At 38.9% G+C, this 15,494-nt stretch overlaps 1 protein-coding gene across 3 annotated transcripts in view; it reads right to left on the reverse strand.

The window, feature by feature from the left end:
* LOC134866537 (piezo-type mechanosensitive ion channel component 2) overlaps positions 1-15,494 on the reverse strand; it is a 76,036-nt gene that overhangs the window by 31,013 nt on the left and 29,529 nt on the right. For all 3 annotated transcript variants that reach the window (XM_063886754.1, XM_063886753.1, XM_063886752.1), the window contains exons 9-17: positions 12,766-12,885; positions 10,351-10,468; positions 9,029-9,195; positions 8,129-8,365; positions 7,527-7,647; positions 7,190-7,383; positions 6,700-6,848; positions 5,725-5,898; positions 2,557-2,840 (exon numbers count right to left, since the gene is read on the reverse strand). In XM_063886754.1, coding sequence (XP_063742824.1) covers positions 2,557-2,840; positions 5,725-5,898; positions 6,700-6,848; positions 7,190-7,383; positions 7,527-7,647; positions 8,129-8,365; positions 9,029-9,195; positions 10,351-10,468; positions 12,766-12,885 — 1,564 coding nt within the window. The remainder of the gene's footprint in view (positions 1-2,556; positions 2,841-5,724; positions 5,899-6,699; positions 6,849-7,189; positions 7,384-7,526; positions 7,648-8,128; positions 8,366-9,028; positions 9,196-10,350; positions 10,469-12,765; positions 12,886-15,494) is intronic.

Raw genomic sequence — 15,494 nt, forward strand, 5'->3', positions numbered from 1 at the left:
CAAACATTTAGAAGTGGTCACAACATATTTAAATCTGGTTGTGATGAATAGTAAATACAAACACACCTATCATCTATCAGCCCAAGAACAGATCATAAATGAGTGTTTAACCAAAAAAATCACAAAAAAAGGTAATTCTAGTTCCCAATTTTTCTCTAGTTTTTCATTGTCTGTTATAGGAAACAAAATACCATTGGGATTCAGGGTATTTGAATATTTAATAAAGGTAATATTTGGTTTCAGTCCTACAAATCATCTCCAATTCAGGAAGTTATGCACAATAAAATCCGTCCAGCAAACACACATCAGGGTAGTAATTCTTATTGAGTGTTAAATGATTAAAGTGGGACCAATGTGTAAGACAATCTGCATTTTAGGGAGGGAAAGCTACATTTCGATATGTATACCGTTTATTTGAGCAAACAGAACAGCTGAACATGTGTTTCAAATGTATTCTGAAACTGTAAATGTTTGTTTATGTAATCTTTCCCCATACTGTGTGTCAAGATGTATGGAAACACCTCAAATCAGTATTTTATAAGCTATTTCTAATGCTTTAATTAGCTGAGAATGAAGCCTTAATATTCTCAAAAAGGATATTAACACTCCAGCCATAGTTTGGTTTTGGGTGTATGTGTTTCTACAAGGCCATATTATCTCAGGTTTTAATAGAGGCCTCATTGTTTGGATAAGAAAACACTGAGAGGGCATATAGCTCACATAGCTTGCACCTCATTATAAACTGAGAGGCCCTGCAGGGTTGTGTTTTATCACCTATTTTATTTTCTGTGTATATAAACAACATTTTAATTTAGGAGCAGTGTGACGGTCTGCGTAAATATGCTAATGGTCCAGTGATAGTTGGCTCTAGCAGGGCGACGTAATGGATGAAAGCGACCACTTGAGCTACGCTCTGTGTCAGCAGGGAAAACTGGAGGTAAATCTTACTGAACCCGAAAATCTGCAAAACAACAGATTTTTACAGCTTTCCTCTGGATGATTAACGGCCGGCTGGTGGAGAGTGCAGGCGGCGGATACTTGGACAGCACACTGAGTCTAAGAGAGACTTTAAAGAGTGTATGCAACATATGTCTTCTGAGCAGACTGAAGAGCAGAGACAGGAGAAAACTTCTCTACGCTCCTGACAGAGGAGGCTGTAGCGGGCGCCTCTGCGTATGTGAGTCTCGGCTGTAAACACAGTGAGAGGAGGAGACACTGAGGAAAACTTTAAAAGACTTTGAGCATTGTTTGGAGTGGTGACTGAAGAAGCTCACCTTCCAAAATATTAATTAAATGCTATTGTTCTTGTGTCTGGGATTGCTCGACGGCTAATTCTTCTTAAATTGAAGGACGAAGCACCACCCACACATACGCACCGGATTAGAGATCTAATGCAGTTTTTGCAACTAGAGAAAGTCAGGTCCACTCTGAGGGGATCAACTGATAGATCTTACAAGGCCTGGCCGCCGTTCATCACACACGTAGAGAACTGCAAGCTGGATTTAACAATTTGAGGATGATTGTGTCTAGAGTTGTGTGGGATGCATCAATTCTAATTGAATGCTTCTGATTTATTTTGCTTTTTTTTCCTCTTTCTTTTTTGTCATATATCGCTTTTATTGTGTTTCTCAAAATGATCTATGTATTTATCATTCACTTTATTTAGTGACTTGTTTTCTTTTGCGATGGGACGGGGGTGGGGGTTGTATTTGATATGTTATCTTGGCAGTCTGGTTGAAATGTCCATTGTAACACATGTTGTAGGTATTGGACTGCTTAACAACATTCTCTGTATCATTCAAGACTGCAACGTGATCAGAGATTCAGCGTCCTGATGAGTAGTTTTATTACCATCGCCAAGGAAGTTGAGTTTTCAGTCTGTCTGTGAGTGAGTGAGTGAGTGAGTGAGTGAGTGAGTGAGTGAGTGAGTGAGTGAGTGAGTGAGTGAGTGAGTGAGTGAGTGAGCGAGCGAGCGAGCGTGCGTGCGTGCGTGTGTGTGTGTGTGTCAGCAGCAATATGGGAAAAAAATACTGCAGTTTTATATGATACTTGATGGAAGGATGTTTCACAGCCCAAGGAAGAAACGTTTTTCTTTTGGAGCAGAGCAAAATGACGGAGAGGATACAACACTTTTTTCTTGTTTGATAACATTACGAGATACAGCATGTTCCTGCATTCATACGCTGTTGGAATAAACCAATTTTGTTTGCTGTAAAACAAGTTTCCAATTGGGAAATTCACACACCCCGTCAAAGAGAAACAGCACTTCAGTGTTGTGTTGTTTAGCAATAAAATAAGACACATCCTCACGCAGTGTCCCTGTTCTTTCTATACTAGTTAATGAACACACGGAAAACGACAGTCTAACTCAGGAAGTGGAACAATCCGTTGGTCTTGATGGAGGTCTGGGCTTGTCTATTTTTCATAAGAGTTTGTTTTAATACCTCATGTTTTTCAGAGAAACTTGAAAACACATTTTAGAAATACTGGATAAATTCTTCAAGATGTAACACTCAACAAGTCCTAACATGGTTCTTCACTGTGTTGTCGGAGTACCTGAACTCTGCTCGGTGCTCGGCTCCGGCTCCGTCCCCGCACTGCAGTGGTGGCTCTCCTCGGCGCTGGACTGCTGTGCGTCGGAGAAAGTCCTCGGTTTCTCACCAGTCGTGTCGGTGTCATCCATCACCACCACCAGGGCCTTCTCCTTCTCCAGCCTCCACTCCCCCTGATCCTCCTGCTGCTCCTTCTCCTGCTGCGACTCCTCTCTGGATATCGTTGCGTCCACGGAGCTGGCGCTGAGCATGGTGATGTCCGCAAGGCTGCCATCCTGGTGCACCAGTCTGAAGACAGGTGGAGAAGTTATTACAAACACACACATGCATGCAGACTCACACACATGTTTGTATCTCTACACTTATGAGGACCGTGAATGACTTTGGGATTCTTTTACCCGTTTACCTGACGTTGTATTTATAAGCTAGCCATTTTTAAACCAGTAGGTATAGTTAATCACCACCCAGGTCCATTTACTGCTACTCTAGAACCACAAAATGTTCTATTCATGAATTAAATAAATTAGAAACTGAAGAAACGATTAGTGTTGGGATCTGGCCAATTTTAACTTTGGGAATACTTCCTATATGTTCACGGTTATATAAACCTCGAACCAGGACTTACTTTTTCTAAGTATTAGGTTAATTTAAAGGTTTTTCGGTGGGCAGTGGAGAGAGAATGTGCAAAAAAGTCCTGCGTCTTCATATCTTAACCCCAAGCCTTTTTTTCTTCAAGTAAATCGTTTGACTTCATGCTAAATACAAGACATTTTAAGAGACCATTCAGCATTATCATTTTCTCCTGGTTTACTATTTATAGGTATGTCCGTTTCTAATTGTATTCTATAAACCACTGATAACATTTCTCCGGGTTGAAATTCAACAAACACTGGAATGGCTGCCATACATGTAGAGATAAAGATTTAAGAACAATTTGGAGTGTTCTCTTTACTTTTTCTGGAGCTGTACATGACTTAAAATATATATTGTTTTACTAAGTAAGGAGACTTTTAATTTAAGTAACCTCAAATTAATAATCTCTAGGATTTAGATTTTTTAAAATAGTTTGTATCTCTTGGAAGTATGTCCCTAAAACACACCTGCATAACCGCTTATGGCCAAAGGGGCCGCCAAAAGAAAAAGCAACAGAGATTGGTAACCTGAAATGTAACCTTACTAGAAAGCAACCTGGAATAGATCTTCACAGTAAACAGTAATGTCACTAGATCAGCGCAGGGGAAAGTCCTAGATAACTCAATGTATAGGTATTATTTATCCTATTTTATTCCCTTACATCACTATCTTTTTGAAGGCCTTCCGTCCTCATAAGCATGTAAATACAACACACATTAATACACAAGGTCCAGGTGATTGTCAAAAGGCTCCGATGAAAGTGTTTGGATGGGAAACATCAGCTGTGAGTCCGCTGACTGGAAATAGAGCAGGCATTGTAATCAATAAGCAGTGCACATTCCTTCTGCATTCTTTAAACGTTGTTTGTTTTTAATGTCTGAGGGAGTTTTCTTTCTTGCCCAAGAATAAGGGTAGGAGCTAAAAAGGAGGCAACCCTTTCAAATCTTCTCAGGCAATGTAGCAAGCTCCTGGGTCGGGTTTGACTTGCATGAAACCGGCCGCATATCAAGGCAGGCATTTCATTATCCAGTGGTCACACTTACTTGCTCAGGGTGGGAATTCTTCTTTTGATGCTGCTCAGGACAATAAAGTTACACAGATGAACAGGGGAAGACTGAAACTGACACTTTAAATCACCTTAAAACATCCACATGGTTTCATTAAAATGCATAAAAAGGGGCCAAAAAGGCTCATGTGGTTCGGGATAGGCGAGCTTTTTCAGGAAGGGGGTAATTTTCTGGGATTCAGTGCAGAAAAGTGGGTGTGTTGCAAGATACTGGAAGGGAAGAATAGTTATTTTAGATTTAACCATGCTTGTTATACAGTTGCTTTTTGGAGAGAAGTAGAAGGGAAAAGGCTGGGCTTGGGTTTGGAAGGGGGTTAGAGATCCAGGAAGATGACGAGAGCCCATGTAGTGAAGGCTACAGGCAAAATAATAATATAGAAAACCTGAAAACAAACACCATTCATGTCAGTAAATACCAAAACTCCAGGAGAAGGGTATTTCAGAAGATCATAAATGTATCATCATTGCCACAAAAAAGGGTCACAGGGATAAGACAGAATGGGGGTTTTGCAACAGGAAGAGGAAGTAGAGACTCAGAGGTGAAATGGGATGGTGATGGATGCCACAGAAAGCGAGCAGATACCCACCTATCCATGATCAGATAGACACGGCCATTGACTTTAGCGTGGCTGTGTTAAAAAAAGGTGTCAGAAGAGAGGAGAGATGGCAGCAGGTTTACAGAGAGAAGCAGAGACGAGCTGAGCGAGCGGTCGGCCGTAAAGTTAAACACGCCACTTCACAGATTGGAAAATGTGAATGTTATAACACGGAGGGGCAACAACAATAGATGTGTGACGAAGAACAGTGGTTCGAACGGGGGATTAACAGGGGGTGTGATTATCCAGAATAGTGTGAGATGAAAAGGGATGAGTGTTTTTCACGCCACGCTCAACTGTTACCATGAATGTAACGGAGAAAGATGAGAAAGCGACATTGTTTATAAACTTCCAGTGGTATTCATTCCAGTGGTATAATTCAGTCCATTCCTATTATGTGTTTTCACAATTGCGTCATGGAGGGAAGCAGATGTTTTCCTAAGAGACTTCGTGGCCTCGGACTGCATCACTTCATTGCGTCGTAGATGATGAGAGATTTTATACAAATGGAAGATTTATGATCTTTGAAAGGTCCTGATCATCAGTTACTCTTGGTTGCTTTCAAAGGTATTTTCGTGATCATTAAAAGCTCTTGTAACCATCTGATTGAGGAACAGACAGAAATAGATCGAACCAATGGCCTATAACATGAAGTTTTGGAAATTAAAAGGACCATTTCTGAGGGTTCTTAAAACATTCTTAACACCAAATATCTTAAGTAGTAAATAAACGAGAAAACCCCCCCCCCAAAAAAAATGAATTAAAAAAAAGAATTATCCTTTTCTTTCTCATAAATGTGTGACTTTGAATCTTTCGATTTCGTATAACTCTATTTCTATTCTCACCTGTTAAACACGACAAACCCAAAGTGTCTCACCTGTAGATTGTGCTCTCCTCTTTAGCCATGACAGCCTGGAGATCGGTGAGCTGCAGGAAGCGGTCGTGGAAGTAGTGAAGGTGGAGAATACACACCAGCAGGAAGGACGTGGGGATAAAAATCCTGGTGAACAGAGCGGCAACAGTAAACCTCTCCAGGCCGAGGTCCTTCAAGCTGCATGATGGGAAAAAATAGAGGAAATCATTTTTAGGGTATCTGTGAGTAAAAGCTCTCAGGAGTTAATGTGTACAAGTGATTCAGTAGAAAGGGAATTGATGGCAAAAGAAGGTTAATTGTACAAATACAAACACTCTGAATAATTCAACTTTAAAAAGGGAATCAATATTCTGTCATTGCTGGATGGTATACAATAATGGTTTGTGAAGTACTATTCATGCAGTATACAATAACCCATAACCTCGTATAGAGGCAAGGAAATCTGCTGATCGCCTTTTTGAACAACATCCCTTGCCTAAGTTTAGTTTAAACTGAAGACACCTATACACTATGTATTATTTGTTATTGCGTGTTTACATGTATTAGGGCCCTTGTGAGTTTAAAAGAAAAGACATGCAGTTGGGGAAGCGGGTTATACTCTGGTAAAAAAATCTGAATTTCTCAGATTTAAGTCAGAAATATAAAGTTAAATGACAGGGAAATTCTCTGATATGCAATGGGTACATGTATGTGAAAAAAGCCCTTTAAAAATGTCAAGAAAAAACAAATGTTCCTTTTTTTTTGTGACTTGAATCTTTGGAATTTGCATAGCTGTAAAATGTGAGTTTGTTCTATTTTGAATGAAGTGCTTTCTGTTCTCACCTGTTGAAACCCAATAGACTGTGTAAGTTAAGTGACGATGTTTCAAACCACTAAGATTTGAGAGCGAGGACAGTCTTTCAGACTCTGTGTGTGGGAGCTACTATCAGTATATCAAACACGTCTTTTCTATGATTATGGTTATCCTGAAAAGCTCACCCATTTTCATTCATTTTCAGCTGTCTTTTCCAGAAGTCATCAGATATTTTGAACTGGAAGGTGTAGACCAGAGTGAGGACCAGCATGGTGTACATCACCACCGACATCCAGAAGTACTTCAGGATCCTCCGCCACCACTCGTAGTGCACCTAAACAGGAATAATAGTGATTATTCGGGGGAATGAATCCTCCAAATCTAACAGCTTTAATGCATTAAATGTATCGTAGAGCACAGAACACATCTGGATTTAGGGTTACTGCTTTGTTTTGACTCTGGTAGGGGTTACAAAATAGTCGTGAATACACTGTGGACTATGAGCCTGCTGAACACTAACTTTTTATAGCATACTAAAAATGTCAGCAGCTTCTGTAATTGGGAAACGTAAGTGTGTAGGATATATTTGAACACGTGTAAAGGTTTGACGGATCAGATCAGCCGTCAGCATCACAAGAGCCATCTAGTTACATGTGCGCAGGTGTGTTTTGTTACCTGGTAGAGCGCCACGGAGGAGAGGAACATCATCATGTAGATGATCTTGTACATGACGATGGTTCCCTCGAAGCTGACGAAGAAGAACATGCCCCCGCAGATGTAGATCCAGTATTTAATCAGCATAGCCATGACCATGGTGCCCAGAACGTGCATGGTGTCCTGCTCTCCTCCCTCCTCAGACTCCTCTTCCTCTATAAAACACAGCGGCCAATCAGAAAAATGACACACTGACTAACTTCAGACCGGCCTAACTAACCTGCATCCACACATACTGGTACATACACGTTGTATTTCGTCTCTTATAACCTAAATAAAATAAGAGCCAGGGGTTTACCCTTCTTCTTCTCATCGTCCACATGGACGTCTGACAGACTGGCACTTTCTTCATTTTGTTTTTCCCGTCTCTCTGTGAGCGTTTGTCTCAGCAGCAGCCAAAAGGTCAGCAGACACATGATCTGCACACAGCAAATAAAAAGTTCAGACAAACAGAAACCAAATAATTAACCTTACTGTGTTAGGAGCACAATATGTGTGGTCAAAACAACATAGAGGAAATATATATATACAATCGAACTTGAGTTGCTAAACTTTCAGGCATGTGTTGCATACACTTGACACTTTAACCCTTAAAAAGAGTGTGATATATATTTGCATCATTACACAAGCACCCTATAATAAACCTGTAGTATGATGGTAATAAAACTCCCACTGCAAGTCTGACTGACTGCTTTTGAGGAGGACATTTTAAGACTGCCCACTGATCTAGTAAATTGATTACTAGAGAGAACCAGTTTTTTACAGTACATCCCATAAGCTACATACAGAGTGAATTTGTTGCATTATAACTCCTTGAACATCAGAGGTTGTCATTCAATATGTGGTCTTATACGGAAATAATTGGCACTGTCAAAATAAGTGTTATTTAAACTCCCAAACCTTGGATGAAAGTGAGTGGAAAGGATTTTTCTTCCTGACAAAGAAACCCGAGTATTTGTCCGGATCCATGTTCTCAAAACTCCAGATGTACTGCAGACTTATCACCAGGTTTCCGTACGCGACCATGAAGGGCGAGGACAGCATGGCGTAGCGCCTCCGGTCCCTCACCATCCACAGCATGCAGGACCACATGAGGAAGACGAACGTCAGCCAGCTGACGTAAGTGATGCTCCACGCCTGAAGAACACAACATTTAACTTACTGTTAGAACGATGCGGCTGATAAGGGACGAGCAGTTCGTGCAGTTTTCACCCCGTTTGATTACACAAGATTGGCACATCATAACATAGACGTACATGTCATATCTGTCAGCACAAGTTTGGCTACTCAGAGATATTCAGATTATGAAACACGGGCCCCTGGACACAGAGATATAAAGGGCTCTCATCCCTTCCATATAAGAACAAGAGCCACAGATTCAAATACACATCTTTTGGGTCATTTTCTTTTTGTTTGTGACTTCCCAAGGTGAAATGTTAGCTGTAATTTCAAAAGAAGGGTCTGCCTAGGGGACACCTAACCTGTCTAATAATCTGTCTGTGAACTTAGAGCATTATCGTGCATGTGTTTTACTTTTATTGATCCAGGTGATAAATACAATTATGTTTTATGCTTTTTCTTGCCAGCAGCTCCACAGGCTTGCATTGCACTGTAGTTTAATGTGCATGTATGAACACAGGAGGATGATTCTGACTTTTATAGTCATCTTTGCAAGAGCTTTTAAATTCACAAACTAAAAGTAATATTGAATGTTTTCCTTCCCGACATCCTGACATTAATGCAGCACAAGCCTGCTTCTGTAGCTCCTACGTTTCACCATCTGTGGGATGCATTACTCACCATCATGGCTATGAGAGCACAGATGTAGCTCTGTTTCATGACAAACTGGAAGATTTTGACCATCGCACCGACTCCTCTTTTCTTCATCTTAGACTCCTCATCACCTCCTTCATGCTCCGACTCCTCCAGGGGAATAGACACCTCATACACACACTCCTCCTTCTTCTCTGGTTGGACACAGAAACACAACTCACTGTTAGAATACTTACGGTGCTCGGTTACATTATTGAGTTACGTGGGAAACTGCAGTGATTCAGTGTTGAGCTTACACGTATAAACTTAGGGACAATTTCAAGACACACATTTCAAAAAGAAGAGTCCAAATCATGAATGTATGTCTTCATATTATTATGCTCCATATCTCTGAAAAAAATTACCAGAGAGCTATAGGTCCGCCGCAGCACTAACTACTTAGAAATCCAGGCTGAAGACTCATCTCACACTGCACTGTAACCTTTATTCTTGAATTGTATGTCTGCCTTGTTCTATTTTATTTAATTCTCTTGGCTTTTGAAAGACTGTTTTTAAATGTGATTGTATCCTGTGTTTATGCTGCACTAGATCTTAATGCTAGTAATGTTTCTAAAAATGTTTGTATTTTTAGTTTGTATTGCCTTGTGTTAAAATGATCTATATAGATAAATGTGCCCTGTCTTGCAAAGGTTAATGGTCATTCATCAACTAGTTGCAGTATGTGTGAAAAGATAGACATTGCCATCTTAATAAAAAAGCAAGACCAAAACAACTTCACCAAGCTACTCAGTAACAGAAGACATTAAGCAGCTGTGTTCACGGCCTGATGAGTGCCAGTAATTTGACTGTGATCTGTATAATCAGTGAGTGGCCCCTTTAAGATGATTCTGTGAATTCAGTTGTGACAAGGTGCAAGTACAAGTGTCAAGACTTTTAAATGTTGCGCAATCAAACAATGAAGTGTCTCTTGCAGGAAAATGCAATGATTTCTGACACAGTTATTCTTAAAAGCACAATTATTAAGACAGAATACAAAATCTTTATATAAAAAAAGCATAAAGGCTCTTAAAAGCATAATGTAACCCTTATAGAAACCGGGATGCCTTATGAAATGTGAGTTTTGCATAAATTAAACTGTCTTTTTAAGATACGTTTCTAGATGTCGGTCCCGGAGTCTGTCTCAGCAACATAATCCTAACTAAGATTGATGTGAAAATGAAATTAACCACAAAGACTTCTTGCTGTATCCAAACAACCTGTATCATTTTGTATTCCATCTCCAGAAGTTCCACTACTCATTTTACATCATTCAGTTTTTAAAGAGAAGACAGAAGCGGGAAACAGCTCACCTGTACCATCACTGGGCTGGTCCATTTTATACTGTGGGGTGGAATACAGGTCCAGGCAGACCGGTCCATTCTCAGTGGTGACGAACTCAAAGGACGTCCCGTTTGAGGTGGGAACAGCCTGTGGATCATCGTCAAACATTACAAATACACTTCTTTAACTGAGAGAACAGGTTTACTATGGGGTCACTTGACTGTACTGCGTTCTGCCCCACAAAGGCAATAGGAGTAACTGCTTTACAGTATGCGATCAAATGATCCACGAACTGGACATGAGTTTGTTAATTTCAGATAAGTTAAGTGTTAGCAGCTTAGTCCCTACACTTTGTCTTTGTAGGGCGGAACAGGGATTTCTTCTGCTTTTCAAACTGCACACTTCTTTCATTTAACCAGACACAACCTGCCTTTCAACACATAGTGCAAACAACCTTTTTATAAGATGAAAGTCAAAACGGTGTAACTTGGATATCAACTCTACATTTCTAAGCTTTTGGAAACATGAGAAATACGAGCTACAGACTTTAAAAGTTGTTTGTGGTGCTTCAGACAAAATCACGATTCATAAAGTCTGGTAATGAGTAAGCATTTTTGCACTTCGGTCTGTGGTTTACGAAAGCTCAAGAGATTCTCACGTTCTGTTCTACGAAATGAAATACCTTTCTAGTTACCTTGCTAGTACAGAATCAATTAAGAATCGTAAAAAAGAAAAAGGTGGCTGCTACTGTAGCAATCAGCTAGCTTTGTGGTAGGGACGCCATGTGACCGTGGTGTAATTTGTTTTAAGCCCAACATTAGCTTTTTACTTCTTCCAATTGCATTGAAGCTTTAAAAATCATAAAAGTTGGGTTCATTGGCATAGATGATCCTCCTAAACAAAACATGGAGGTTTCAATTATCCAATGGAGAAACCATACTGGGATCCAGGGTGATGCTAACATCCCCGTTAGCCTACTAAAATCTGTCATCCCTGCAGCAATCTATTCTGATGCACAGCATTTATTGTTAAGAACATCGAAAATAAACCAAATCAAATTACTTTTTATTATAATAACTTCCTGACATTTTCCATGTTTCCATCTCAGAGGCACATGAGCAAAGGGGCTTTATGATTACAAATGAACAGTCGTAGCACCACAGTCTAGCCGTTACGAACACAGCTGGAAAAGAGGTCAACATAAACTTCTAAACACAATGAATGATAACCCTTTTTTTAGAGGGTGCAGTGTGAAAAGCACTTTGCAGTGATTCCTTTTCTTGCAGCAAGACTGAGGGTTAAAGGGGATAAAGATGCACAGATTTTAGACACATCCAGAGCAGCCCCCACCTCGGTTGTACTGAAGCCATCCTGGGTGGAGAGGAGCTAGGAGGAGGAGAAGAAAAAAGAGCATACAAGGCAAGGTGTGTTATCGAAGAGCTGCTGAAGTCAAAGGCCTCCTTGCTCTTTATAGTCGCTGATATGCAGGAACTAAGTCCAGCAGAATTACTCTGTAAATCCAGCGCATCACTCCTCTCCGTCTGCACACCCTAAAAGCTTTTATACCTCGGGAGGTGGCCGGTGGAGACAGACTACCGACCTTCATACAGGAACAAGGTCAGAAAGTGTCTGAGCGTTTCCAGCTGAAATCTTTCCAGGAATGAGGTTTTGATGGAAGTGAAGGCTCGGGTATAACAAGATGTAAGATTGAAAGAATAATTTGCGACTAAAGCTTGAGTTTAAAGTATAACTTTATGTATATGCAATAAATATGACTTGTATTATTATAATCACTACTATTATTAATATTAGTAATATTATTGTTATAATTAATGTAATTATTATTTATTTATTATTTTAATTATAATGAAGTATTTTATTATTATTTATTTAGTTATATTATTTTAATTATAATGATGTATTTTATTATTATTTATTTATTATTTTAATTATAATGAAGTATTTTATTATTATTTATTTAGTTCTATTATTATTACTGTTTTTTCATTATATTTATTTGCTGGAGTGTGAATTTATTTTCTGCATTCATTTATATTTTTCTTATTTTCCTCATTTGTTTTCAATTTGTTATTATAATATATTATCTTTATACATTACATTTATTTTCTATTACTTTTCCTGCTATATTTTTTTCAAAGGAAACTATACAGATTAAACAAATAATAAATCTGAACGAAACCAAAATATTCCAGGTCAAAATTAGTTATCAGTTGTAAGAGGGAAAGGTTTTTAATTGGCAGGAAATGCTGATGAAAGAAGTCGAGCACTCAAGAAGTTTAAACAAACGATTCCTACAAGCTATTCATGATATTTTCAAGGCTGTTGGATTAATGACAATGATATCCTAACTAAAAGATGGTTAGTTCATGACCTGTCCAGTAACCAACACTCTATTAGTCGTGTGTGTGATAATCCTGACGTACGTTTTTCTCATCTGTGCCTTGGCGTGTTTCCCACCACAGCTGCCTCTTCCTGTTGGCCCCGTTATTCGTTGTGTTTCCATCCAGATCTTCCTCCTCACACATATCATCTTCCTTGTCGTCCTGAAAAAACAAAGATAGACAGTTTGGATGATAAATATCTTTCCTCCACTGGACGCTGAGCTCAGTCTCCTGCTTTCAAGATATTTTAATCAGCGCGTTTTGAAAACCCTTCACAGTGTAGGCTTGCCGTATCTGAGGGGGAGATGGGTGACCTTTAGTATTTTATCCACAACCAACAGCATCACCTCAGGAGTGTCTTGGTGTATAAACATCAGCAAATACAAAATAAATGTGTTTAAAAAGCTAATCACTTGCAAGATATTTCGCTTTCAAGACTTGTTTTCTTGTTAACTTCAAATTGGAAAGAAAATCCATCTTTTAACTAGGAAGTGCAGTTTGTGTTGAAGGAATTTTAAAAGGTCAGTACCATTAAATAAAAAAAGACAGACACGTAAGGGTGTTCTTATAAACAAGACATGGCCCAAAAAATTACAGAAATGGGGCGAATTGTACATTTTGGGTAAGGGCTCAATATCAGATAAACATGTCTTGTTGTCAACACCTTTTTTAGTCTATGATTTTCTTAATTACGTATCATAATGCTCGCTGAAATCTGAATTTAATTCATTAAAATCCATTCCTACTCTGTCATTTTCGCCTGGAGGAGAAATCCACTTTGCATTATTGAAGTTCTGTCTGTGGTTCTCACTCTGGCTTTGCTGCTAAATGTGTTTCTTAGAGATAAAATAAAATGGCAAGCAGAAAAAATCCTTTATCAATAAACTCAAACTGCATAGTCCAAGTCTTAAAGGGACCCTATTGTGTTCATTTTACATGTTGACACCACGTACAATGTGTTGGAATGCTAGCCAATAGAAGCGTGAGTGTTACATAGTGATGTCACCATGTATTGGGAAAACAAAGGAGTCCAAAGGAGGCGTTTTAGGCAAACACAGGGATTGTAGCCTTTGCAGACCATTTACATGCACACAAACCTATGTAACACCCTATAGGAAAGGGAAAACACCCAAAAAGAATAACAGAGCCCCTTTAACTGTAAAACTAAACCATTATCTCGACACTTTTGTGTGATTGACTTGTGCTTATCTCTGTTTTCAGACTGCGGACAGATTAATAAGGAAACCGTAACAATGCATGCTGTCTCTCATTTTGTCTTTCTGAAGATAAGCTCCATCAGTATGTGGCGTTTTCACTGCCAAACAAACCTGTCAGCTCCTGAGTGATGTTGCAATTATGTTTTATTATTAGAGTCATCTAAAGTGTAAGTGTAAGGTTAAAACGCACACACTCTCACACACCCCTTTGTGGAAAGATCAATAATGCATACGGCCCCACAGGTTTACAGGGAAGTATTGACCCCTCTATAAAAACACTGATCTATAACTCCATTACAGACAGAGGCGATGGACCCTCGAGCCGCGAGGTGAAGGAAGACGAGGTCAGGAGCGACATTCATGACAGTTCCTACATTACATGTGATTTGCATTTCAAGAGCTTTGAGTAGAGTCACTTGGATGGACATTTTTCACAATTATCTGACATTTTAATAGGCTAATTAATCCAGAAATCCAGAAAATATTTGGCAGGATAAACTCATGGAAATAATCATTAGATGCATCCCTATGGAGATCATTTCGGTTTTATGTACCCACGTTCTGATTTATCTAATCGATTTCTGCTGATACTCAAAGAGGTGAATTGAATTTGATGAGTGTGCCACACAAAATGAAATTGAAAACATTTAAAATATTACAAAACAGAGACTGTCTTCTCAGAAATAATGCAGCAATTGCTCTGAATAATCAGCAAAACACACTTTTTGAGAGCGTGTTTTGTCATTTCTACCTCGAGTCATTCAGAGGTTAACATTATTTTATAGTTTTAGAACAGCTCCTGCAGTAAGTCTTTAATTGATAAATCACCAGTTTTATTTTTGTATGTATTGCTTTTAATCGTCTTTAGATGATCTCTTGAACCTATTAGATTAAAGTACCTATTTTTAAGTGTGTCAGGTGTCCATAAACAAAACAGTTAACCGGTTTTATTTGTTAACTGGACTAGTGCTTTCATTTTAACCTCAAATAACCTTTGGGGTTTCTTTTTTTGTTCAAAACAAGAATTAGAGATTCTGTCTTCTATTTGTTCTACTGGGAGGAAGTTCAAAAATAAATCTGTCGATGGTTCGTAAGAACAGGTCGAATGAAGACACCAAGGGAAACATCTTTACATGTACATATGGGATCCTGAATATTGTTTTGAAAGTGATTTATTTTCAATGCCTAGACCTTGGTTGTGTTTTTTGGTTTGGTTATAGTACGATTTTAGCGCCTATTAATAAGATGTTTTGGGTAAAGATTACTGGACTCCAGTTTTAAATGAAAATATCAATCTGACTTCATATCTTTGATACAGAGTTCGTCATTTACAACGGTGAGTCTAATTGATATGCTCTCCGGTGCACTTTAAGCTGTCACCTGATTTTGTGTCGATGTTTCTTTTCTATGCAATTTGAAGTTTGTTTTTATGTCTTTTACTGGAAACTGTATTCTATGTGATATATGCATTTTCTGTGAGTATTTTAAGAGATGTCAACTGTCTTCTTTGAACCACCGTGAACTGCACTTATCGTATGAAAGGTGTATGAAATG

This window comes from Eleginops maclovinus, chromosome 6 (assembly GCF_036324505.1).
Source record: "Eleginops maclovinus isolate JMC-PN-2008 ecotype Puerto Natales chromosome 6, JC_Emac_rtc_rv5, whole genome shotgun sequence".
NCBI lineage: Eukaryota > Metazoa > Chordata > Actinopteri > Perciformes > Eleginopidae > Eleginops > Eleginops maclovinus.